The 24,648-nt window shown below is 51.0% G+C and overlaps 1 protein-coding gene across 4 annotated transcripts in view; it reads right to left on the bottom strand.

Moving 5' to 3' along the window:
* The window catches only part of MCF2 (MCF.2 cell line derived transforming sequence), a 174,602-nt gene that overhangs the window by 137,667 nt on the left and 12,287 nt on the right, over positions 1 to 24,648 (bottom strand). For 3 of the 4 annotated variants that reach the window (XR_008433349.1, XR_008433350.1, XM_053955347.1), the window contains exons 4-15: positions 20,259 to 20,349; positions 12,310 to 12,429; positions 10,825 to 10,941; positions 9,985 to 10,134; positions 7,605 to 7,729; positions 7,019 to 7,133; positions 6,539 to 6,658; positions 5,259 to 5,450; positions 3,802 to 3,993; positions 3,497 to 3,668; positions 817 to 905; positions 155 to 243 (exon numbers count right to left, since the gene is read on the bottom strand). Coding sequence is in view for 1 of the 4 variants with exons in the window: in XM_053955347.1 (XP_053811322.1) it covers positions 155 to 243; positions 817 to 905; positions 3,497 to 3,668; positions 3,802 to 3,993; positions 5,259 to 5,450; positions 6,539 to 6,658; positions 7,019 to 7,133; positions 7,605 to 7,729; positions 9,985 to 10,134; positions 10,825 to 10,941; positions 12,310 to 12,429; positions 20,259 to 20,349 (1,572 nt within the window). In the remaining 3 variants the exon portion in view is untranslated. Of the gene's footprint in view, positions 1 to 154; positions 244 to 816; positions 906 to 3,496; positions 3,669 to 3,801; positions 3,994 to 5,258; positions 5,451 to 6,538; positions 6,659 to 7,018; positions 7,134 to 7,604; positions 7,730 to 9,984; positions 10,135 to 10,824; positions 10,942 to 12,309; positions 12,430 to 17,723; positions 17,935 to 20,258; positions 20,350 to 24,648 lie in introns of those variants that run through there. The other variant, XR_008433351.1, reaches the window with a different exon arrangement.

The raw sequence follows: 24,648 nt of genomic DNA, 5'->3' as shown, positions 1-24,648 counted from the left end.
AAGGAGGCCAAAACATTTTGTGATCTCATTAATAACCAAGAGGTAAAAGCACAAGAGAGGACACGTGGGTCAGGCTGGAGGAACACAGGGATGGGGCAAGGACTGGCCAGAAATAAACATCATTTTAGGGGATGGGAATGGGGCGAGTGCTTACCCCTTCAGAATATCCAAGCTGTCGTCACTGTCTGAAATAAAGTACTGCAGGGAATTCCTCTTCTCCTGGTAGTCGTGCATGACTTCGATCTGGAAGGGAAATGGGATGCACTGGGAAGAGCTGCAGGGAGGGCCCTGCAGGGGCAGGAGGAGCCCAGCCCCTGGTGCCAGCCAGGAAACTCCCTGGGGAAGGATGAACTGTGCTTCCTTGTAAGAACCTCGGGCAGTGAACCTTAGAAGGGAATAACACGTAGTGGGTAGCCAAATATCCCCAGAAATTACCCTGCTACATAAAATGTGAAAATCCTGGTAACAGAATTCAGTAGTGGAGAGGCCAGAGAACAGTTTCCACAGGGGAAATATCTGTGGATGGGGATATTTCCTAATACACACCTCTGTTATGTCAGAAATAACTTCAGGGAACAACACAGGAAATAGGTATCTGGATATTGTAAAATCAATCAAGACAGAGCTCAGGTGTTGGACTAATCCAACTAAAGCACATGCATACAAGAGGGTTTGGGTTTGCTTGAGTTTTTTAAAAGGAGAAAGAAAAAAAGAAAATAAAGAAAGCCTCTCCAAATCCAAAGTACGCTCAATCTTCAGAGGAGTTTCAGTTTTTCCCTGTATAAAACTAACTCAGATTTCATGAATAATTTTTACCTTGCGAGAACTTGGAGTTTTTCTTGAAGTTTTCTTCCCAGGAAGAGAGAGATCAAATGAAAATTTCAAACTGGAATTAAAATCTACACCTTGGATAGAAAAAAGCAGAATTACATAATGTACATCTATGGTGAAGGGGATTCTTCAGACAGAAACTAGTAAGTCAGGAAGAAAAATGGGATACGCTTTAAGAATAAATAATTATTTAGCTAGTACTGATAGCAGACTGACAAAATAAAGGGTATTTATCTCAAACAATACTGATTCCACAGAGCACGTCCCACGGTCATAAAGGCCATAAAGTACAAATATTTAGAAAAAACAAAATGCCTCCCTAAGGGAACACAGTAATCAAAACCTAACAAAGTCTCTGAAGCCTGAGCATATGATAACAGCAAAAACAATAAAAGCAAATGAACTACAAAAAAGAACATCCCCTGCTAGGACACTGTTAGAAAGTCCTTTTATGAACTTTTATGGGCAAGATGCTCAGCTGCAATAAACTGTTTCTCCATCCTGCACAAATTCATTGAAAGTGTCAGTAAATAAATAATTACAGGTCGCAATTGAGCTGCAGAGCTAAACTGGAAGCTTAAACACAAAGCACCAGTCTCTCCAGTGAGCTGTATGGCACCATTCAAATAGTTTGTAAGAAGGATGGGGACATGCTGGAGAGAGCCCAGGGGGACCGGGGAGAGGCTCTGAGGGCAAACTGCTGCGGGGAGCCCGTGCTCAGCTGGGGCAGCTGCTGCAGGTTACCACAGCCAGGCCTGGCAGGTGTAAGCACGGAGCTCTGGGTGCTGCAGACAGGCCAGAGAGGTGCACGGGTGGGGCCCAGCACACACGGGAGAGCCCAAAAGAGGTGAGGACTTGCCAGAGGTCCCGCTCAGAGACCGCCCTGGCAGGAAGGCACACGGATTTGGAGCTGGACGGGACACGGGCACCAGCCTCTCTTGCAAGAGCAACTCCAGCACTTGGGCCCTGCCACTTCTGCACATCCCACTACACCTGAGGGCTCAGGGTGGGACACATTTGCTCTTCCCCCCTCCCCAGCCCCCAAAAAAATGGTTTAAAAATTAGAACCACATTTCTCAGACAGGCTTCAAATCCAGGGCAAAGACAAAAGAGGAAGAATCTGTCCTCAGACAGAGACAGAAGGGGGGGAAAGGGGCATAGAAACATAAGGAAGAAAGGAATAGAGCACGACAGTGATGTGCTCAGAGTTGGTTTGGTTTCAAGCCACACCATAAACCCCATCCACGTCAAAGCACTCCCAGCAGAGCTCAGCGTGTGCCTTTGACACTGCCCATCACGCCAGCAGCCCTGCAGCAGTTTGATGTTTGGTATCAAACAGACTTTATTAAAAAGCTCTCTTGTCGTGATCCCTCCAAAGAGGAGCCTTTTGTCTTTGCCACGCTTGATCATTGCTTTCAGGAAGAGGATTAATGGAGCACACCTGTGCTTTGCAGGTGTCCGAGGGCCTCTGCCAGAAAAACTTGTGTCCCATAAAGGCAAGAAAAAAGTCCAGCTGAGTGACGGTGATCTCACAACATCCCACAGAGGTGGCCACCCATTTACCCCACTCTTTAGGCCAATATCTGTCTTTACCCCTTTCCTCTTTCTAGAAAGCTGGAAAAGCTGTGCTAGGTAAAATGGGCAATGCTCTAGTTTGAAGAATCAGAGCTTTTACTGATTGAGGAAAGGGCTTCAGAAGGTAATGTGCTTTGGAGAGGGTGGCATCAGCCAGGGAAGAGGAAATCTGGGATTTATTCGCTGCACTGGCCTGCATCTTGAGCTTCATTCCCACCCCTCCACTTGGCTATTTACATTTCTCATTCCCTGAACTGAGGCTGCTTTTGCTGCTGTATGACACCTGCTACAACTCACCATAACCAATATTTGTTAATTCATCATAAAAACCTTGTGTTAAAACAAATGTTTAATTGCTTTTATGTACTCAGATCACTGAATTGAATATTCTGACATAACTGAGCGAGTCCCTGGTTGAAAATACATGGATGCTACTTTGGAATCTCTTTTAATTCTGCCTGATTCATCCTTGGCAGCCCTGAGTGGAAGTTTTAATGTTATCATTTAAAGCTAACATGGTGCCACATCCCATTACCAAAACTAAGGCAGAACATTCAGTGACCTCAGTTCAATGAGAATTTGTAACTTTATGGGCATTAATTATTTCACAATTGGGATTTAGGGAAGACACCCTGAAGGAATCAAAAGGACTTAAGCATCCAGCTCATTTCTGTTCATGAGATTTGAGCTCCTCATTTCTCCAAGCTCCTTTGCAAACATCAGTCTAACTTTACGTCAGTTCCAGCTCAAGACAGCCACAGAGAATAGGCAAGCCAATAAATTTACAAACGTTGCCCTTTTTTCCCTGTGGTATTAATTCACCAGTTTCCAGCCCAGCAGGATGCCAGTACAGCAGAACTGGAGGTGTGCACTACTTACAGCTCTTTTTTCACTGAGTGGGAAGTGGAGATAAATAACAACCAACCAACTTCACACAGGTATGGGAGCACAAACACTGGAGAGTTAATAAATCACCTGCTATATATTTAACACTATCCAATAACTATTCTCAAAACCATCCTAAGCCTTACTCTTCCTGCCTCGGAGCAAAGTTAGCAGCTGAAAACACCATAATTCCACAGAGTGTTACCATGTTTAGGAGAGAATAAGGGTGACTTTGCCCGGGGAGGGTTTTCTGGCCGAGGAGCCACCAGCTGGACGGGCCGCACGTGTTTGTCCAGCAGCTTCTTGAAGCAGGACTGCCTGTTCTCAAACATGCTGCGGACGTTGTCCAGCTTCACCTGCACCGACTGGATCTGGCACTGCAGAGAGGGAAGGAAGGCTCACACGCTCACCACTCACCTGCACTGTGGCCCAGAGCAGAGGTGACAGCCCTGCCACACGGAGGGACCCCGCTCTGGGCCCGTGTGACAAGGAACTGGGGGCCTCGCTTACCTTCAGCTCAGACGTTAAGACTGACTCAAAATCGCAGTGCAGGGCTTGGGGATCATAGTTTAAGTAGGATGAAGAGCTTTCAAGAAATCTTTCAATGTCCTGGAGTGCTTTCTGAGCGCCTTCTTTAGACTGGCACTTGTCCATCTGCTGGTTGGCGAGCAGGTAGGCACCTTCATCACAGCACTGCAGAGCCTGGGGACAGCACGGCCAGTGAGACCCTCCGGGCACCTCCACTGACACGAGCTCCTCACTGGAGTATCACTGCTTGGATCTGGATGCAGCCACGGCCAAAGACCTCAGCACTTACTGAGGTTTGGTTAGAAAGCACAAAGGCCTCGTTTTTTTCTGTAAGGTGACTGCAGTCCTCAACAGACCCAGCCAGGCTGCTCCTGCTTGTAGCTGGCTAAAATCAGTGGTGTACCTGCCATGGAGGCACTAGTGCACAGCTGACCCCAGTGAGAAGCAGGTGTTTATTTCTCCAGCTGGGAAAGATGAAGTGAGCACTTTGGAGCCTACAGGGAGGGTGCCCCTTTTCTTGAGGCTCAGTGCAGACCTGAACTGGGGCTCATTGGCACTCACACACTGAGGTGTGCACAGGGCTGAGAGGATGCTCCAGCCACAAACAGAGAATTCCCAGTGCTGTGAACGGGATGGGGACATGGAGAGCAGGACCATGCTGTGCTCCAGCACAGCCCCAGCTAGACCCTGGGCACCAACCAGGCCTGCAAGGAGCCCAGGAGAGGAGCCTGTCCTGCAGCTGAGAGGCTGCCAAGGAGCTGTCTGTCCCCACAGATCAGCACAATGCTGAAGTGGCACACACAGAGAAAAAGGAGCTCCCCAGCTCCCTGAAACAGGGAAATGGAACAGGGTCAAAATTCACTGTTTCTCTTAATTGGCCTCAAGCACATTACAGCCATGTGCCTTCTGGCCTGATCAGCGTGAATTTCCCTAAATGAATATTTGATGCTGATTAAGATATCAAAGAGCGTTGGAGCCACATGACTCCATTTCCATGGTAGCACACAGCAGCTGTGCCTATCTGCCAATCTGTCACCTCATTTCACACTCAGCTATGTTCATTCTTAACAAACCACTCAGGAAAAAGGGCTGGAGTTTATGTGAGAGCATCACCTCTGCACACTGGGCACGGAAACCTCCAAAGTCAATCAATACACAGATGTAGCACGAAAGCACCACCAAGAGCAGCAGCTGAGCTTGGTGCTCTGTGGAGATGCCCACCTCTTTCTGCTGCCCTCACAGCACCAGCAGATACCTGTTTGCTGACTTCCCAGCTAAGGGAGGGGTGTGGCACTCCTCCAGCCTCTGGGGAACACCTCCCTACCATTAACTGTGAAGAAAAGCCGCAAATCTCAGATGCTTCCAGCGAAGAAGAGAGGCTAACCCCACGGAGAAGCTGAGCAACCATCTCCTCAGAGCACTGTGTCCTTGAACTCTACCTGCTGAAGGCGGGTGTGGAGGTCCAAGGTCTTCTGCAGGCGCACCTGCTTCCTCTTGATGTCCTCAGCCAGGAGGTCGGAGTGGTGCCGCAGCTCGTTGCACTGCTGGCAGATCAGGTTGAGGGCGTAGTGATGGTTGGCTGCCAGCTGGTGCCCGTGCAGTATCACCACCTGGGCCTTCCCTATCAGGTCCTGCAGGCAAAGGGAGAGCCCAGGCTGCACAGCCGTGGAAATGGTGCCAGAGTGCCCACAGGCACCAAGGTGCACTCCCACCTCAGCAGAGCTCAGGCACTCTTGGACGTGGCTGCTGTTAGGAGCAGCCAGCACACAGGACAAAATGGTACCCCCACCATCTGGGAAGAAAAACCTTCCTATCCATAAAGGGGGTGAAGAAGAAAACAGTATTTCACCAAAGCAGCAATGCTGTGAGTGCCTGCTGGCAGTGCATCGCTGCCCCTTCCAGGAACCACACCCTGAATAAACTGCAGCTGATGGCCAGTTCAGGCCCACCGTGCTCCCAGGCATCAAAGGGAATTGGAGTAGTTCAGGTTTGTCTTGATGCCAAGAACACAGGATCTTTTCTGCACACCTCATTTCAGGGTAATGGTTCTGGTTTCTCCAGGGCTGGCTTTCCTGCTGCATGCTGCCTGGCTTTTTGATCCTCCTCCCTCTCTCCACAAACATTCCTCCCAAATGGCCAGCAAGCCTCACACCTTCCTCTAGAACTATTCTGTGGCCAGACCCCTCAGGATTTCTCTGCTGAGCCTGGCCCAGGTGCCCAGCACATCCCTTTGCAAAGGTCACATCCTTAGCTGGGCTCTGTGAATTGTTTCATTCTTCTTTCCCCTACATCTCTTAGTCTTCACCCATATGTTATGTTCAAGCCACAGAGACATCAGGATACAACTTTTTTTGCAACTCCATGTGCCTGGTAACAAGTTTCTACCTATTAGCATAGCTAAAGCACTTAAAATATAAATAATTCTTCTTCCAGCTCATTAAATCCCACGCCTCCCCCACGTTCAGACATTTATCTGTTCCGTATTTTCACGGTGGCTCAGCAATTTATTTTAACTCTGCTAATTAAATACCCTGTTTCTGGCTTTCAGAGTGATCACAGCCTTGCTGCTCAGAGCAGAGACATGAAATCGATCCTTTCGTGCAGCACTTACCAACAAATTACACCAGAACCAGGTGATTTCAGCAAACACCTCCTGCCACAAATACACAGCGTGGCTCTCGTGTTTCATTAGTGCTTCTTCTGTGCAGGATTGTCTCACCTGAGCCATGCCATCGAAATGATCCAAGTCCTTGAGCCTCTGTTTCACCTGGGGGACGCTGTCGCCCGTGTCGGGCAGCTCCGCTTGCTGACCCATTAAAAATTCAATGGCATTCTTGACCTGCACACAAAGAAGAAGACTGCTGCAAAAGGATACAAAGCACAGGCAGGAAATCCTTCTGAGCCCAGAATTAATCACACTTGGGCTAAGATTGCTAAATCCAATAATACAACTAGCGTCCAAGAGCTAATTTCTAAATTCAAAGATGCTTCCATCAGCAAAATCCACGCGGCTGCAGGGCAGTGATTCCTAAATTAGCTCTCAGAGAGGAAGCACAGCCGTCTCCCCAGGCTAGCTAGCCCTGCCACAGTCAAGGAACAGCAGCATAAATTAAGCACTCTCAAAATAAAAAGCATAAAATCTTCTCTCCACCAGATCTCCAACTCTCCCTTCTGCCAATGGAAGCACATCTGAGCCTACCTCTTGAAAACTTTGCTCAAACTTCCACAGTTGTAAATATTGTTCCATTTTTAACTGGTGCTTTTCCCAGAAGCCATCAAAAGCAGTCTCCATCTCACGCAGCTGACCAAGCAACCTTGGGCACAGAAAAAGGACAAGATTGGGACAATCTGCAAACGGGGGACAAGCAGAGATGGACAAGACCTAGGGGTCACTTACACAGGTTCTTCTGGACACAAGGTCTCAGAAGAAGTCAACAGACAGGTCCATGTGACTTGAGATGATCTCAGAGAGAGATTTAATGAAATCAGCACTGCAGAGGAGAGCATCTGTGTGAAGCAGTTGTTGCTATCTCCATTGACCTGGGTAAAACCTGGGAGCCTGGCATGGGAGAACCCTGCATCTGCTCCACAGCCTCCTCATAGCAGTGGGGATAAAGGTCAGAGCAAGTCAAAACCATGAGAGAAGTCACCCAGCAATCTGATGGGCTGGAGCACAATTCTGGTATCTTTGTCTTTGATAGGTGACCTAAGCAACACATCCACACCTAAATAATTTGAGTGTTTCCACCGAAAAATCAGGGAAATGAGGAACACAGTGCACTCACCGATTCACTGTCTCCCAGTCCCCAGGCCTCTCTTGCTGCTGGTCCTGACTGCATTCCCCTGAGTCTGGCTCTTCAAAACTGCTCAAAAGCAGGTTTCCCTCCTTTGTGACTGCTGTAATATCTTCCTGTGTAACACAAAACATTTCTCTTTCAGGCTACTTACTGTGAGGTAAGGATGAGTCATTTTGTGTTTCTCCTGCCTTAGTTTCCCTGTGTAAAACAAATCCCCAACAGACCAAAGGACTCCCAGCAGATGTTTTTGTCCTCCTAAGATGGAATTAACCCCTGGAGCTGCACGAGGCTGAGCCATGGACGGGTCACCAGGCTGGATGGAAATGGCCACACGTGAACACACCAGGCCACAAAATGATTCAGGAGGCCAGCACTGGCCCAGCTCTGTCCTGATGAGCAGCTGGTGGTGGTGTGAGACATCTGTCCACGAGTTCATGTCTTCAAGCAAGACTGTCCACAGCTTGAAGGCTGTGCTTCTCCACCAAGGGCAGGAGAGGAGGATGTGAGAGGAGCATCCCACGGGGGAACAAAGCCAGGACTGAGCCCACACAGCACCACTCACCACAGCCTCTACACGTGCAGTCAACACCCCCAGTACAACCTCTCTTAGGGAAAATTTAAACCCTTGGGGTCCTCATCAGCATCAGCTGAGGTGCTTTGTGCTGGCTGGGCTCAGCCCCAAAGCAAACATGTGCCTATTTCCAGGAAAAAGAGGCCAAACGCAGAAATGAGGAGGGAGAAAACACATGTAGCTGATGAACTGAGGTGGAAGAGGCCCTGAAGGAGTGATCTGTGTATGGTTCCATTGGAGAGCCAGGTCCTGGAGGAGTAAGAGCCCATGCTAGGAGATGGCCAGGTTTTTATTGCATCAGAAACAATGGCAAAATCCCTTCAGGGAGAAGATTCAGAAAGCCCAGACTTGCTTCAGTGTCTGCCTGCCCCAGATAGCTCACAGCAACCCAAACACATCATCAGCCTCAGGGCAGCAGCCCAGGAGCAGGACACAGCTGCAGAACTTCCCTGTCACTAAAACACCCTGAAGATGACCACAGGGCAAACCCCATCTCCCTCCGACACTGCCCCAGGCAGGAGAGCCAGCAGAGAAATGGTGCAGCATGTTGTACACTGCAGGGGGCTGGTATTTCACCCTCCTACACCTCACTCTCCAGAGACCCATGCTCCTTCTTTGATTCAAATCTATTTTGATTGGCACCAGCCAAACTGAGCACCAACCAAACAGTGAGCACCAACTAAGCAGTGGGCACCAACCAAACTGAGCACCAGCCAAACTGAGCACCAACCAAACTGAGCACCAACCAAACTGAGCATCAAGCAAACAGTGAGCACCAGCTAAACTGAGCATCAACCAAACTGAGCACTAACCCAGCACTGAGCACCAGCCAAACTGAGCATCAACCAAACTGAGCACCAACCAAACTGAGCATAAACCAAACTGAGCATCAACCAAACTGAACATCAACCAAACTGAGCACCAACCAAACTGAGCACCAGCCAAACTGAGCACCAACCAAACTGAGCACCAACCAAACTGAGCACCAGCCAAACTGAGCATCAACCAAACTGAGCACCAGCCAAACTGAGCACCAACCAAACAGTGAGCACCAACCAAACTGAGCACCAACCAAACTGAGCACCAACCAAACTGAGCACCAACCAAACTGAACATCAACCAAACTGAACATCAACCAAACTGAGCATCAACCAAACTGAGCACCAACCAAACTGAGCACCAGCCAAACTGAGCATCAACCAAACTGAGCACCAGCCAAACTGAGCACCAACCAAACTGAGCACCAACCAAACAGAGCACCAGCCAAACTGAGCACCAACCAAACTGAGCATCAACCAAACAGAGCACCAGCCAAACTGAGCACCAACCAAACTGAGCATCAACCAAACAGAGCACCAGCCAAACTGAGCACCAACCAAACTGAGCACCCACCAAACTGAGCACCCACCAAACTGAGCACCAACCAAACAGTGAGCACCAACCAAACTGAGCACTAACCCAGCACTGAGCACCAGCCAAACTGAGCACCAACCAAACTGAGCACTAACCAAACTGAGCATCAACCAAACTGAGCACCACCAAACTGAGCACCAACGCAGCACTGGGCACCAACCCAGCAGTGAGCACCAACACAGCACTGAGCACCAACCCAGCAGTGAGCACCAACCCAGCAGTGAGCACCAACCCAGCAGTGAGCACCAACCCAGCACTGGGCACCAACCCAGCACTGGGCACCAACCCAGCACTGGGCACCAGCCAAGCAGGCAGTGGAGCCCCGGGCAGCCCCAAGCAGGCAGCCCAGTGGCAGGCAGGCAGCAGGGCTGTGCTGAGCCATACCTTGAGCTGGCAGTACCTCTCGGTGCGCAGCGCCAGGATGCGCTCGATGGAGTACATGTCCTCCGGCAGCTCCGCCTCCGCCAGCTCCGTGCCAAAGCACTGCAACATCTGGGCAATCTCCTTCACAGTCAGGGCAAAGCTCTCGATGGCCTGCTGGGACACAGGGGCTGCCATCAGCCCGGCATTCACCACGCTCCTACGGCTCCTCGGGGGTGCCAGAAGAGCCAGGGCTGAGCCGTGCCAGGGGAGCCCAACAGCTCTGAGAGAGCTGGGGGGGATGTCCAGGCAGACAGAACATCCCACCGGGAATCCAACCTGCCACTCATCTGGGAGACAACACCCCAGGGAAAACTGAGAGTGTACAGGAAGCACAAAAACATACAGCAAGGCACAACTCCTGACTCCTGGCAGCAATACGAAAGGAAAGTTCTTGCAAAGGGAAAGAAACAAAGCGAATTGGAAATTTTCTGAATGCTCTGCATGTGGTCAGTATGCAGTAGGCAGTCTCATTACCCCACTTCCCAAACACAGTCCTGACATTAATCACATTAAGCGAGCATTATTAACAAAAAAGCCTATTTGGTATCTCCCATTAAGGGAATTCTAATAAAGATTTAAAGACAGATCTTTCAGGAGCAGTTTCAAAAGGAGCCTGAGGGAGGAAGTCATCCTGCAAACCCATCAAAGCCTAACACCCCTCGGCTCCTTTGCAGGGCTGATTTATTTGGAGGAGCAGTGCCTTTGGGGACTGCTTGCAGCCCCCCGGTGCTGAGTGCCTGACAGAAACCATTCCCCAGGGAGCCCCAGCTGGCCCAGAGCCCGAGGCCAGCCCGCACTCACCGTCCTGAAGATGACCCACTCGCTGTGGCAGTACTCCAGGGTGCCCCCGAGCTCCGGGGTCAGCTGCTGCTCATCGATGTAGGTCAGCAGGTCACTGACGGAGCTGAGCATCACCACCTGCACACACACACACACACACACACACACACACACACACAAACACACACACACACACACACACACACACACACACAGACAGGGCCCCTGTCAGCGGGATCACCGCTCCTGCCCCACCCTCACCCCCCGTGCACCTCGAACTTGAGTTTGCCCTACATCTTGCTCTGGAGCAGGGCTGCCTTCTTACACTTATGGCTTAGCACAGCTTTTATTTGGTGTCTCTGGCCACTGCTGTAAGCCACCCCTCATCTCCAGGTGCTTTCTTTCCTAAATGCAAAGCACAGTGAGATGCTGCAGAACAGGGCTCAAAGCAAAGTGATGTAGGCTTAAGCAAGGCATGACCAGTAAACTGGAAAGAACACATACATTTTAATAAGTTATGAATTATAACTTTAAAATTTTCACATAAATACGCACTCATGATTTTTTTGTGTGACTTGTCTGCCATGGGATATGTCAGGAATGTTCAAAAGAACAGAAATTTTAGAGTGAAAAATGTAAAGTTTGTGAAAATAATGCTATTTCCTAAAGGAAAGCATTAATTGGTTCTCTGTGTTTGTAAAGCATCAACCTTAGATTCTATAAATGTACTTTTCTTCTCTTAATTATACTCATTATGTCCTGTAATCAAGGTGGTTTAGAAGTCTGGAAATTTTGAGTTGAGAAAATAAACTCACAACTCATTTCAGTTGCTATTTTAGGAACAAATACCAGCAGGATGCTGGTATGGAGTCTACACTTAGATGAATATGGGAACATTCATAGCAAAGGCTCCACTGGACATGTCTTTTGACTTTTCAGACATAAAACAAATTCCTGGCTACTCTTCACATAGAATGGTTTGGGTTGGAAGGATCATGGAGTTTCCAGCCCCACTCCTATGCCAGGGACACCTCCCACTGTCCCAGGGTGCTCCATTCCCTGTCCAGCCTGGCCTTGGGCACTCCAGGGATCCAGGGGCAGCCCCAGCTGCTCTGGGCACCTGTGCCAGGGCCTGCCCACCCTGCCAGGGAAGAATTTCTTCCTAATATCTAATCTATATCTCCCCTTTCCCAGTGGGAAGCCATTCCCTGGGTCCTGTCCCTCCAGGCCTTGTCCCCAGTCCCTCTGCAGCTCTCCTGGAGCCCCTTCAGGCCCTGGCAGGGGCTCTGAGCTCTCCCTGGAGCTGCTCCTGTCCAGGTGAGCAGCCCCAGCTCTCCCAGCCTGGCTCCAGAGGGGCTGAGCCCTGCCAGCCTCCTCGGGACGTGCTGCGGTGGGTCCGTGTCCTTCTCCTCGTGGGGCCAGCAGCAGCGTGGGGCAGTGCCACGCATCCTGCCAGGCAGGGCAGGCCCTGAGCACAGCCTGAGCTCAGGAGGCAGCTGCACGTACCGGTAACTTGAGCAGGAAATCCTCCTGGCTGAAGCGAAAGCCAATGTCAGTGAAGGTGCGCTGGAAAAACCCCGTGGGACGCAGAACCATCACCAAGTGCAGATTGCCTGGGAAGGACGCCTGCAGGGGAACACACACAGCACTCACCCTGGGCACGGGCAGGCCCTCCAGCAGCTTTCAGTGCGCTGCAGAGAGGGGGGATCCTTCTGCTCTAGGCTTTTCTGCTTATTTTCAAAGCAGGAGGGAGAAGCTGGGCGTGGCTCAGAGCTATGGGATGTAACTGCAGCAGGGCTCTCCAGCCCCACTTGCCTTTGGAGCAGGCAGGTCACCGTGCTCCTTGGAGGCACACTTATGATAAACTTTAATAATATAGATACTGTTTGTCATTATAACTTGGGGAGAGAAATTACAACTTCAGAGGGCTGGAACATTGAGAGGAATGACAGATTGTGGAAGCAAAATTTATTGCCAAACTTGCTAATCATCCCATAACTGCATGAAGCACACTCGTCTTGTCCTTGGTAATTACCAGGCAACATTTAATTTGTGGCAAGAATTTGGAATTTCCTGTCAACACTGCTGGAGCCTTTTTTCAAGCATATGGTTGGCAGGTGCATTTTTAAATAGATCTGTGAAAAGGGTTCTCGAGAATGAAAAAGAATTTCTAAGAAAGTAGAAGTTGCATCATTAAATTATGGATAAGCGCATGATGCAAATACTTGAGTTAATTAAGACATGATTTGCTCTGAGATCTTGCCAGGCCAGGTCACATTTCTCTCCTCCTTAGATCATCCTCCTCCATGAAACGTGATAGCAACCTCTCTACCAAGGGTGAGAATAATGAACACGTTTGGGTACTTTGCACTGCAGGGCACTTCCATCCGTGCCTTCAAAGCAAAGATCACTCCCACAAACATGCACTGGTGTTGTTTAAAACAGGCCTGATTTACACGTGAGGTCTGGCATCCCTGAGCTGCACTGTCACCCATTTGCTTTGCTTTCTTGGGTAGGAAGGGGCAGGTGTGGCTTCCACTGCCCACAGCTTCCCTTGGAAATGGACGGTGACTTTCAGGATCACACAAGCCACATAAATCCAATACATTGATCCGCTGTTATTCTAAGCACGAGCAGAAAAAAAAAGATTGTGAATGAAATGACAAACTCATACCCTTTGGAAGTCAACAAGAGTGGTGCCAGGGACAAAGACTTGGCATTGGAAACAACAGCAAACCATTAAATAACAGACACTGGTGCTGTGCTCCTGCTCCAGCACCTCAGCAGCACATAATGCCTCCTCTGAGAACTTCAGGCTCCTACCTTGACCCTCTTCCTCTCAAAGGAAGCTCTGGGTATTAGCACCTGTTCAAACACTGGCAGCACAACTGAATTTTGATGATCACTTTCAAGAAATACTTTCCAAATGCTGCTTCTTCTCTAGTGGTATGGTAACCACACTTGCAACTTCCGTTTCCAACGTTCAGAAAAATCAGAACCAAAAATACTCTCAGTGGGATCTCATTCACACTGCAGGAAGGGAACCCTCTCTGCCTCCTAAGGGATGCTGACCAGCAAAAGGCCAGCAGACAGGCATTTTGGACACCAAGTTCAGCTCTAGCAGTATTAACCATTGAAAATTCCGTAAATTGAACTTTTTCAGAACCAGGTAAGCATTTTCTGCCTCAGCACATACCCTTTACCTCATCCTTTCTCAGATGGACTCATGTCTTCCACCATTCAACGACTGAGCAGAAACAAACACAACAATAATACAGCCAGAATACTTCCACTCACCTACCCACATGGCATGGTGTGTTTGGGAAAGGATTTCTCTGTTAGCTCCTACCTCCCCATGCACCCACAAACATGACTTTCCTACAGCTGCAGGAATGTCTTTGAGAAGAACCAGCCTGAAATTCACCCTCCCTCAGTCTGGCATCATTATTCCCCTCATCCCCTGTCCCCTTTAGCCCTGTTGGCACTTGGAGCTTTGGCCTCTCTTTCTCCTTTAAGTCCTTTTCAACAGGCACCCTCTGGGTGCAGAGCAATCTCCCTGGAGGAGGAGCCTGGGCCTCCAAACCCAATTCCCCATGGGAAAACCTGCAGGCTTTGAACGCCTGCCCCTAGGGGCCCCCGGGCAGGAAAGCTGCAGGGAGAGGGAGCAGCAGGCAGGGGACAAGCACAGCTGCCTGCCCAAAGCCCCGTGCACAGGGACCCAGTGAGAGGTGCCTGGCTGAGAGCAGGGCTGCCCCTGGACACCTCTGGCTGCAGGATGCCAGCTGTTCCACAGCACACACCAGGAGACCAGAGCGCTCCTCTCCTTCAGCACAGGGAGAGCCACACACCTCCACTGTGTCCCTTCTGCTCCCAACAGCCACCATCACATCCCTTCTGCTCCCAACAGCCACCACTGTGTCCCTTCTGCTCCCAACAGCCACCACTGTGTCCCTTCTGCTCCCAACACCCACCACTGTGTCCCTTCTGCCCCACACACCCACCACTGTGTCCCTTCTGCTCCCAACACCCACCACTGTGTCCCTTCTGCCCCACACACCCACCATCACATCCCTTCTGCTCCCAACACCCACCACTGTGTCCCTTCTGCCCCACACACCCACCACTGTGTCCCTTCTGCTCCCAACACCCACCACTGTGTCCCTTCTGCTCCCAACACCCACCACTGTGTCCCTTCTGCTCCCAACAGCCACCACTGTGTCCCTTCTGCCCCACACACCCACCACTGTGTCCCTTCTGCCCCACACACCCACCACTGTGTCCCTTCTGCCCCACACACCCACCACTGTGTCCCTTCTGCTCCCAACACCCACCACTGTGTCCCTTCTGCCCCACACACCACCACTGTGTCCCCTCTGCCCCACACACCACCACTGTGTCCCCTCTGCCCCACACACCCTCCACTGTGTCCCTTCTGCCCCACACACCCTCCACTGTGTCCCTTCTGCCCCACACACCACCACTGTGTCCCCTCTGCCCCACACACCACCACTGTGTCCCCTCTGCCCCACACACCCTCCACTGTGTCCCTTCTGCCCCACACACCCTCCACTATGTCCCCTCTGCCCCACACACCCACCACTGTGTCCCTTCTGCCCCACACACCCACCACTGTGTCCCTTCTGCTCCTTGGTGTTTCCCCTCAAAACAGATGTTTTTCCAGGGCAGATGATTTGATTTCCGTTCAGTTTAGAAAGCATTTGGGGGTTTTTCAGCTGATCTTATACATATAGGATCAAGGTCAGCACTTATGAGTAGCTACAAAACAAGAAACACAGCTTTGCAAATGACACCTCATGTATTCCAAGCATGGAAAAAAAAAAAAAAAAATGAACCAGACAAGAAATAAGCTTGTAGAAAGACAGACACCAACAAGCCATGTCCTGTGCCCTCTTAGAGACTTAAGGGAAAGGATGAAATGTTAGAAAAAAACCTGCATAGTCCAGTAATTCCTCAACATACCATTCCTGTAGGGATTGTATCTTTTTTGATTTGTGTAACAGTTTTTCTCAGGGCTGAAGCCTAGATAACTTTCCTGAAAACGGAACTCTAATGCTGCTGAAGGTACTGCTGCAAAAAAAACCTTTCCCACAATATATTAAAGAAAGCAAAGACAAAAGGATACTTAGTCTTGCTTTATGCTTTATCTCATCAATTTTAAGACTAAAACGAATCCTGTGCACCTTACAAACCTGGGGTTATGTAACAAAACACCTAAAGAACCCTCTAAAGCCTCTGCCCTCTGCAGCACACCGGGAAAGGCAGAAAACTACCAGCACAATTCCACTAAATCAGGCAGCTGGCAGCACTTCCCTACTGCTCACTGTCCCACTGACCACAGCCCTGCTCACAACATCCCTCCCCTTCCCAGGACAGACGTGGATGCCCGAAGGCCAGTTCAGCAACTTTTTAAATGCACATTTAACTATAACCACACCCAGAGCTCTGATTTAATCAATACAGACAAACTGGGCTAATAAAGCACAAGAAAGGACATGCACTGAAAGCATCACAATTACTCTCATTACTGAATATCTCATTCTGACACATCTAGTGTCATTTTAACATTTCTGCCAATTTTAGAAACTCCGTTTTCAGACACTATTCTTCCCTGCAGTTCGCTGGGGCATCCATGAGGTTGGTAATCAATAAATGAATTTTTAAAAAAATGAAAAAAAAGAAAAAGTAGTATCTGCCAGTAAGTTTCTTTCTGAGCACGGCAGACTGAGGCCAGGAGTCCTTTTACAGTGCTGAACTTAACGACTTTCTGCTGCCCCTGAAAGGAAAAGCCATGCAACGAAATGCCAGGTACTGCTGATCTGAGCCTTTAACTTCCCCCAGGGCCAGACGGAGACTCCCAAGTGCTCTGCCACCTTTACTTCAGCCGGCCGCACAATTAACGCCCCAGGGATGCTGCCAGCACGGCCGGGGCGCGGATCTGTCCAGGCCCCCTCCCTGCCGCGGCTCTCCTTCCCTGCAGGAGCGATGACGGAGCCGCTCCTGCGGGCGGAGAGCGCCGGGAGCGGCACTGCGGGCAGCGGAGCCGGCGGAGCCGGCGGTGCCAGCGGTGCCGAGGGATACCCAGCGGTACCCAGTGATACCCAGAGGAACCAGCGGTACCGATGATACCCAGCGGTACCGAGGGATACCCAGAGGAACCAGCGGTACCAGCGGTACCCGGCACTACCCAGTGACACCCAGCGGTACCAGGCACTACCCAGTGATACCCAGCGGTACCAGCGGTACCCGGGAGTACCCAGTGATACCCAAGGGAACCAGCGGTACCCAGTGATACCCAGTGGTACCCGGCACTACCCAGCGGTACCCAGTGACGCCCAGCGGTACCCGCGGTACCCGGGAGTACCCAGTGATACCCAGCGGTACCAGCGGTACCCAGTGGTACCAGCGGTACCGAGTGATACCCAGCGGTACCAGCGGTACCCGGCACTACCCAGCGGTACCAGCGGTACCCAGTGACGCCCAGCAGTACCCGCGGTACCCGGGAGTACCCAGTGATACCCAGCGGTACCAGCGGTACCCAGCGGTACCCGGTGACACCCAGCGGGACCCAGCGGTACCAGCGGTACCGAGTGATACCCAGCGGTACCCGGCACTACCCAGTGGTACCCAGCGGTACCCAGTGACGCCCAGCGGTACCAGCGGTACCCGGTGACACCCAGCGGGACCCAGCGGTACCAGCGGTACCCAGCCCCCTCCCGCACGGAGGATGCCGCTGAATTCCCCCCGCGCCGCTGCAGCCCGAGCGCCGCGGGCCCCGCCGCCGTTGTCCCCGGCCTCCCCCGGGCCGCAGCCGTGCCGCTGGCCCCGCTGGCCCCGCTGGCCCCGCTGGCCCCGCTGGGCCCGTCCCCGTGCGCCGCAGCACGGCGGGCCCGGAGCCTTACCGCACGCCGGGCGGGCCGCCCGCCCCGCCACGGGCCCGCCTCCGCCATGGCCCCGCACCCGGGGCTGCGGGGAAGGAACGGGATGGGAGAAGGACGGGATGGGGGAAGGAACGGGATGGGGGAAGGAACGGGAATGCGGGAAGGAAGGGGATGCGGGAAGGAAGGGGATGCGGGAAGGAAGGGGATGCGGGAAGGAACTGGATGCGGGAAGGAAGGGGATGCGGGAAGGAACGGGATGCGGGGAAGGAAGGGGATGGGGGGAAGGAAAGGAATGCGGGGAAGGAAAGGAATGCGGGGAAGGAAAGGAATGCGGGGAAGGAAAGGAATGCGGGGAAGGAACGGGATGCGGGGAAGGAAGGGGGTGCGGGGAAGGAAGGGGATGAGGGAAGGAACGGGATGCGGGGAAGGAAGGGGATGCGGGGAAGGAACGGGATGCGGGGAAGGAAGGGGGTGCGGGGAAGGAAGGGGGTGCGGGGAAGGAAGGGGTGCCGGGGAGGCTGCGGACCGCGCTGCCCGGGGCCGGCACGCAGCGGTTCGGTTCGGTTCGGTTCGGGCAGGCAGCAGCTCCCGGCTGGCAGCCCCGCTCTCCTCCCCAGCGCCGGCTTTGCTTTTAAGGTGGAATGCCAAAAATCATCCTGCAGACGCTCTCTCCTGCGAGGATTGGGCTCTCAGCTCGGAGCCTTCACCCTTCCCTTTCCCCCCCGCCGTTATCTCCAAGGTGCCTTTCCAAGCTGTTCGGGGTTCCGGGGCAAACCGAGGAGAGATGCTCCGGCCAAAACCCCAGGCTTGCCCCGGCATTGCTTCCCACAGCACTGCTAGCCTGGTTTGCCCAGGCAATTAGAGACATACACAAAGAGTTAAAACAAAAATCTGTGCAGTGTGATAGGAAAATTTTCAAGACCAGATGCACAACCGCAGAGCTGCAATTGCATATACATATGCTGGAAAAAATAGGACACGCTCTGTGTTTGAAATTCAGCTTCATGGCACTCCTTTACTCCAAAACTGTACAAAGATCAGAATTTTTTTTTTTTTTTTTTTTTTTGCACCAGGGTTTATGATCTGTGATTGGGGGAAAAAAAATCAAGATTTAAATTTTTGTCTTTACACCTTCTGGACACAGAGACAGCCATTTAGGACCTGACTCTGTTTTTAAGACAATATTCCCAAGTCACAGGATTTAGTGGACACAGGTTTCCTGCATCCCTGCCTGCACAGAGCACCTCCCTTTCCTTGCATGGACAGCCCTGATACTGCAGGCAAAGTCACCTCTCCACGTGGACACATGGCACAAACAGGGTGTATGCTCAAATAATTACATTTTCTTATTAAACACAAAATGAATGACACTTTTGTAGAAGCTACAAACTAGGACAGGATTTTTTCCCGTTTGACACTTCCAGACTATGCAAAGCAAGTACATCATCCTTAAAGGAAGCTCTGGGTATTAGCACCTGTTCAAACGCTGGCAGCACAACTGAATTTTGATGATCACTTTCAAGAAATACTTTCCAAATGCTGCTTCTTCTCTAGTGGTATGGTAACCACACTTGCAACTTCAGTTTCCAACGTTCAGAAAAATCAGAACCAAAAATACTCTCAGTGGGATCTCATTCACACTGCAGGAAGGGAACCCTCTCTGCCTCCTAAGGGATGCTGACCAGCAAAAGGCCAGCAGACAGGCATTTTGGACACCAAGTTCAGCTCTAGCAGTATTAACCATTGAAAATACCGTAAATTGAACTTTATCAGAACCAGGTAAGCATTTTCTGCCTCAGCACATACCCTCTACCTCATCCTTTCTCAGATGGACTCATGTCTTCCACCATTCAATGACTGAGCAGAAACAAACACAACAATAATACAGCCAGAATACTTCCACTCACCTACCCACATGGCATGGTGTGTTTGGGAAAGGATTTCTCTGTTAGCTCCTACCTCCCCATGCACCCACAAACATGACTTTCCTACAGCTGCACGCTCTGCTGTAAATCCAAGCTCTGGGTCCAAGACAATGCAATGCAGAATTGCAAACCCCCCCTTGGGAGCTATGTTCAGAGCAGAGATCTGCTGATGCTGTGATGTATGTGTGTACTAGATCATTTAAAACACATTAATGCACCCATGCACTTTTAAATTAGATTTTTCCATCCATGCCCACATACAAATCCTTGTGAAGCCTGTTTAAAGAACCTAAAACTTTCAGTCACCAACAATTAGGTAAAATAAACTAATAACCAGTGTCAAGAAAGAACATCTACCGAGCAAATTTTTCCACCCATCAAAAGCATAGAACATGGCACAAAACACATTTGAACCACTGCAAAAGAGTATAAAACCCAGGGAATGGATCAAACAAGCAAATTAGCACACAAACAGCTCATTTATGCACTCCAATTAATTACAGGGCCATAAAGCAAAGTACTGCCTAGAGAGGAAGCATCATTGCTCTGGTTCCCAGTGTTTTCTGAAGGAGCTACACAAAGGCAGGGTGACTCAGTACACCAAAAGCAATCAACACTAAAGAGGACTTACTGCTATTTTTTGGAGAGTCGTTTTGACTGATGTCCATGTGTCCAGTCTTCTATCCAGGATCAGGATAAATTTAGTGTCAGACTCATGCTGACTGCAAGATAAGAAAATACCAATAACCAGGTAATGTTCCAAGAAAAGTGACTCCGTTCCCAAAAGAACCCCAAATCCAAGAACTCGGAATGCAAACCACATTTCAGGATTTCTACAGTTCCTGAAATTCCCTTTGAAGAATTTTTCCTGAACACCCAAGCTCTTTCCAGTGGTGCTTAGCAACAGGACAGGGGGCAACAGGCACAAACTGAATTCCATCTGAATATGAGGAAAAATGTCTTTCTCCTGAGGGTGACAGAGCACTGGAACAGGCTGCCAAGAGAGATTGTGAAATCTCCTTCTCTGGATATTTTAAAAACCCACCTGGGGCTTTTCATATCTCCAGATATTCCAGCACAGCCTGCTGCAGGTGAAGCTGCTGTGGCTCAGGGGTTGGACTGGCTGATCTTTAGGATCCCTTCCACCCCAAGCCATTCCCTGTGATCCCCACAGCTCCCTCCCAGCCCAGCCTTCCTGTGGTTCTCCCTGTGGCAGCCCAGGCTCAAGCATCACCTGTGACTCGTGTGCGAGGTGCTGACAGCAGATTGCTCAAAAACCCAACGTGGCCTCGAGAAGGAGGCTGCAGAGGAGCTGTGCCCTGGCCAGCAGGCTCCCCCAGCTGATGCCCCAGGACCCCCCTGCCTTCAGTGCCCAGCTCGGGGTGGAGCAGCCCAGCAGTGACTCCTGGCTTCTTTTGGCAGGGACAGCAGAGGTGGCACCAGGCAGGGCAGAGACAGCAGAGGTGGCACCAGGGCAGGATAGGAGACAGCAGAGGTGGCACCAGGGCAGGGCTGAGGCAGCAGAGGTGGCACCAGGGCAGAGACAGAGACAGCAGAGGTGACACCAGGGCAGCAGAGGTGGCACCAAGGCAGGGCAGAGACAGCAGAGGTGGCACAAGGCAGGGCAGAGACAGCAGAGGTGGCACCAGGGCAGGGCAGAGACAGCAGAGGTGGCACAAGGCAGGACAGAGACAGCAGAGGTGACACCAAGGCAGCAGAGGTGGCACCAGGGCAGGGCAGAGACAGCAGAGGTGACACCAAGGCAGCAGAGGTGGCACCAGGGCAGGGCAGAGACAGCAGAGGTGACACCAAGGCAGCAGAGGTGGCACCAGGGCAGGGCAGAGACAGCAGAGGTGGCACAAGGCAGGGCAGAGACAGCAGAGGTGACACCAGGGCAGCAGAGGTGGCACCAGGCAGGGCAGGAGACAGCAGAGGTGGCACCAGGGCAGGGCAGAGACAGCAGAGGTGACACCAAGGCAGCAGAGGTGGCACCAGGGCAGGGCAGAGACAGCAGAGGTGGCACCAAGGCAGGGCAGAGACAGCAGAGGTGACACCAGGGCAGCAGAGGTGGCACCAGGCAGGGCAGGAGACAGCAGAGGTGGCACCAGGCAGGGCAGGGCAGTGGCAGCCTGGCAGAGGGGCAGGGCAGCTGTGGTGGCTCCCCCAGCCCGTCCTGCCGGGGAGGCAGCGACTGCTCCGAGGCGTTTTCCAGCACAGCCCGGCTGACTGGGCAAGCACAGGCTCCTGACGTCCCTTTTCACACCCAAACCCTGGAGCTGCTTTGAAATGCCCAGCGTGACCTGGGCAGGCAGCAGGAGCGGCGCTGCCCGCTCTGTAAGTGAAATATTCCGGGGAGCAGCCCAGCTACAGCTGCACTCGTGCTTGCACAGAGCCAGGGCCACGCCAGCGTGTAACCTCCTCCTCCTGGTGTATTTACAGCACACTCAGGTAATAGCTGCAGTGTTTATTTTGTGGATGTGGATCCCAGTACACGTGCTGCCTCCCCAGAGGGCTCAGGTGTCTGCCCTGGGCACGGCCCTGTGCAAGCAGCCTCCTGCCAGCACCATCTCTGCTAATTCCTGTGTCTGGCAAGGCAAACACACGGTGGATTACTCAGAAGCATCACACGGCAGACAATACCTGGCAACTCACTACAGGAAAGGAAAAAAAAAAAAAAGACACTTGAAGGCAGTGCAGGAGCTTTCATTCAGTGCACATCTTGCTGCTCTGCTCTGTGGCAGCTACAACTCTGACAAATACATTTAAGAGGAATTAGCAGTGCTGCTCAGAGGGATAAAAACTAAAATTCTCTCTGGCTCATAACAATAGGTGACTGAAGACATGGAGAGGCACCCAGCTCCCAAGCTATCCTGTGACACAGCTTATGGATCTGCGGCTTCACACCCAAAGTGCAAAGGTTTCAGTTGAATTTATTCAGTGGCTTTGAAGCACAGAAGAAAAGAGACGAGAAAATGAACATCAAATTTTACATATGGGTCATACACAGAGCACATGTAATAAAGTCTGAGGTTGTGAGCATGGTGAGCGTGACTTTCCAGCCAAAACCTTTATTTACTTAGAATAGTTTAGGCAAGGTGAGACAATTCTGCAGGTTTTTGTTAGCTCTGTTCACCCCCACCACAAGCTAAGTGACCCAGGTGGGTGGGAGCAGGCCAAAGGAACCTTTGGTATGAGGCAAAAATACCAAAATCCTTTGGTTTTTCAGCACACTCTAAAATTTTAAAAGGTATGTCTCTGAACTATAAAGAACAATTCCCAACTCCCCTGGTGTTTCCTAAGAGTCTGAAATTGAAAAAAAAAAAATAAACCACGTTTCCACAGAACTGCTATAACCATAATAAAACCTGAAGAAAACCCCCAGAATCCAAGTAATTTAGAAAAGGCAGCCAGACTGTAGTGCAGTGCCAGTTAAGAAAAGCTGGAGTCATTAAGTCAGGACAAGGTTATGCTCAGAGAGCAGCCTCTGAGCATGCTAATGTACTTTTATCAGTTCCCTTACAGAAGCAAAGAGGAAAGTTCCCAGCAGTCTGACAGCCTTGACACCTACTGTGAGAAATTTGTCATTTATTCTAGGCCAGTGGAGAAAGTCTGTTTGCAACCCAGGCCTTGCAGGTTTATCAGATTTCCAGGCCCGTGATGTACCTTTCAGACTGACAATAAAAATAAATCAATGCTTTCTACCAAGGCTCTGAGGGCTCTTTGTTTGCATCCAGAGCAGAAAGATGGAGACAGATAACCAGGGCAAGGATTATTTCTCTCTGGCTGTTTCTTGTCGCTTTTTTGATGCACCAGACTAAAAATAAAGACCTGGGATGTTTTGCAGGACTTGAAATTGGACCCTGGAGCCTGCAGTTGTGAGATTTAGCACAGGACTGAGAGACTCCTTGCTGCTGGTGGGATCAGAGCACGCCGTCACGACCTGCCCAGTACTGAAATCCAGAGATATTTATAGCCAGCAGCACCTCCAGTGTGCCACCACTCTGTGTTACCATCACAGCTCTGAGCCACTCTGCACCTCACCTCCCAGCCTAAAGGAGACAGGCAAAGCTTGTCTAAATACCAAAAAGCTGGAGAGTCAAAGAAAGGACAGAAGGGGCAGAATAGGATGTGCTATTTCAGTAGGAAGGGACCCACAGTGACAATCTCTCCAAATGCCTGACCATTTCAGGCTGACCAAAAGCTAGGAGATGCTGGTAAGGGCATTGTCCAAATGCCCCCTGAGCACTGACAGCTTGGAGAATCAATGACCCCTCTAGGGAACCTGTTCTGGTGTTTTACACCCCCTCAGCAAATGAATGCTCCCCAGTGTCTGCTCCAAACCTGCCCTGACAGCTCTGAACCATCCCGTGGCCTCCCCCTGGATCCCAGGGGGGAGCTCAGCCCCTTCCTCTGCACATGCCACCCTCAGGAAGCTCAGAGAGCAGTGGGATCCCCCCTCAGCCTCCCTCTCTCCACACAGGACAAGCCCAGAGGCCTCAGCTGCTCCTCACACACATTCCCTCAAGCCCTCCCACCAGACTTGCTCCCTCTGGACAATTCGAGGACCTTCACACCCTTTTTAAATGTGGCACCCAGAACTGCACACAGGTAATGCCACACCAATGCTACACACAGAGGGTTTTTTTCAGTTTTCAAGTTTTGCTTTAATAGTAATCAAGTCAGTTTTTTGTAATAACAATCTTACAGATATCGTAACTGACTTCAATTGATTTTTTTTTAAGCTTCTACTGGAATTGTGGCTTAACTTGGAAGAGGTAAATTCTTTCAGGCTAGAGAAAAGATTTGTATTTGCTGTAAAGACCACACTGTCACAGCCCTCAATCCCAGCCTGGATAAAGTGCTGCTTCCTCACTCCCCAGGTCTCTTTACTGCAAATTGCAGGACCTGTCACACTTCCCTGCTCCCAGCACAGCACTGCAGGTGCTGCTCAGCACAGCCAGCCTGAAGGCAGGCAGCATTTTGAGTTGGATGTGCACAGAATAGAAAGTGGGCACCTATTA

Source organism: Vidua chalybeata, chromosome 14 (assembly GCF_026979565.1).
Source record: "Vidua chalybeata isolate OUT-0048 chromosome 14, bVidCha1 merged haplotype, whole genome shotgun sequence".
NCBI lineage: Eukaryota > Metazoa > Chordata > Aves > Passeriformes > Viduidae > Vidua > Vidua chalybeata.
Note: the sequence above shows the minus strand (reverse complement) of the source record. Positions and strands in the feature narration are given on the sequence as shown.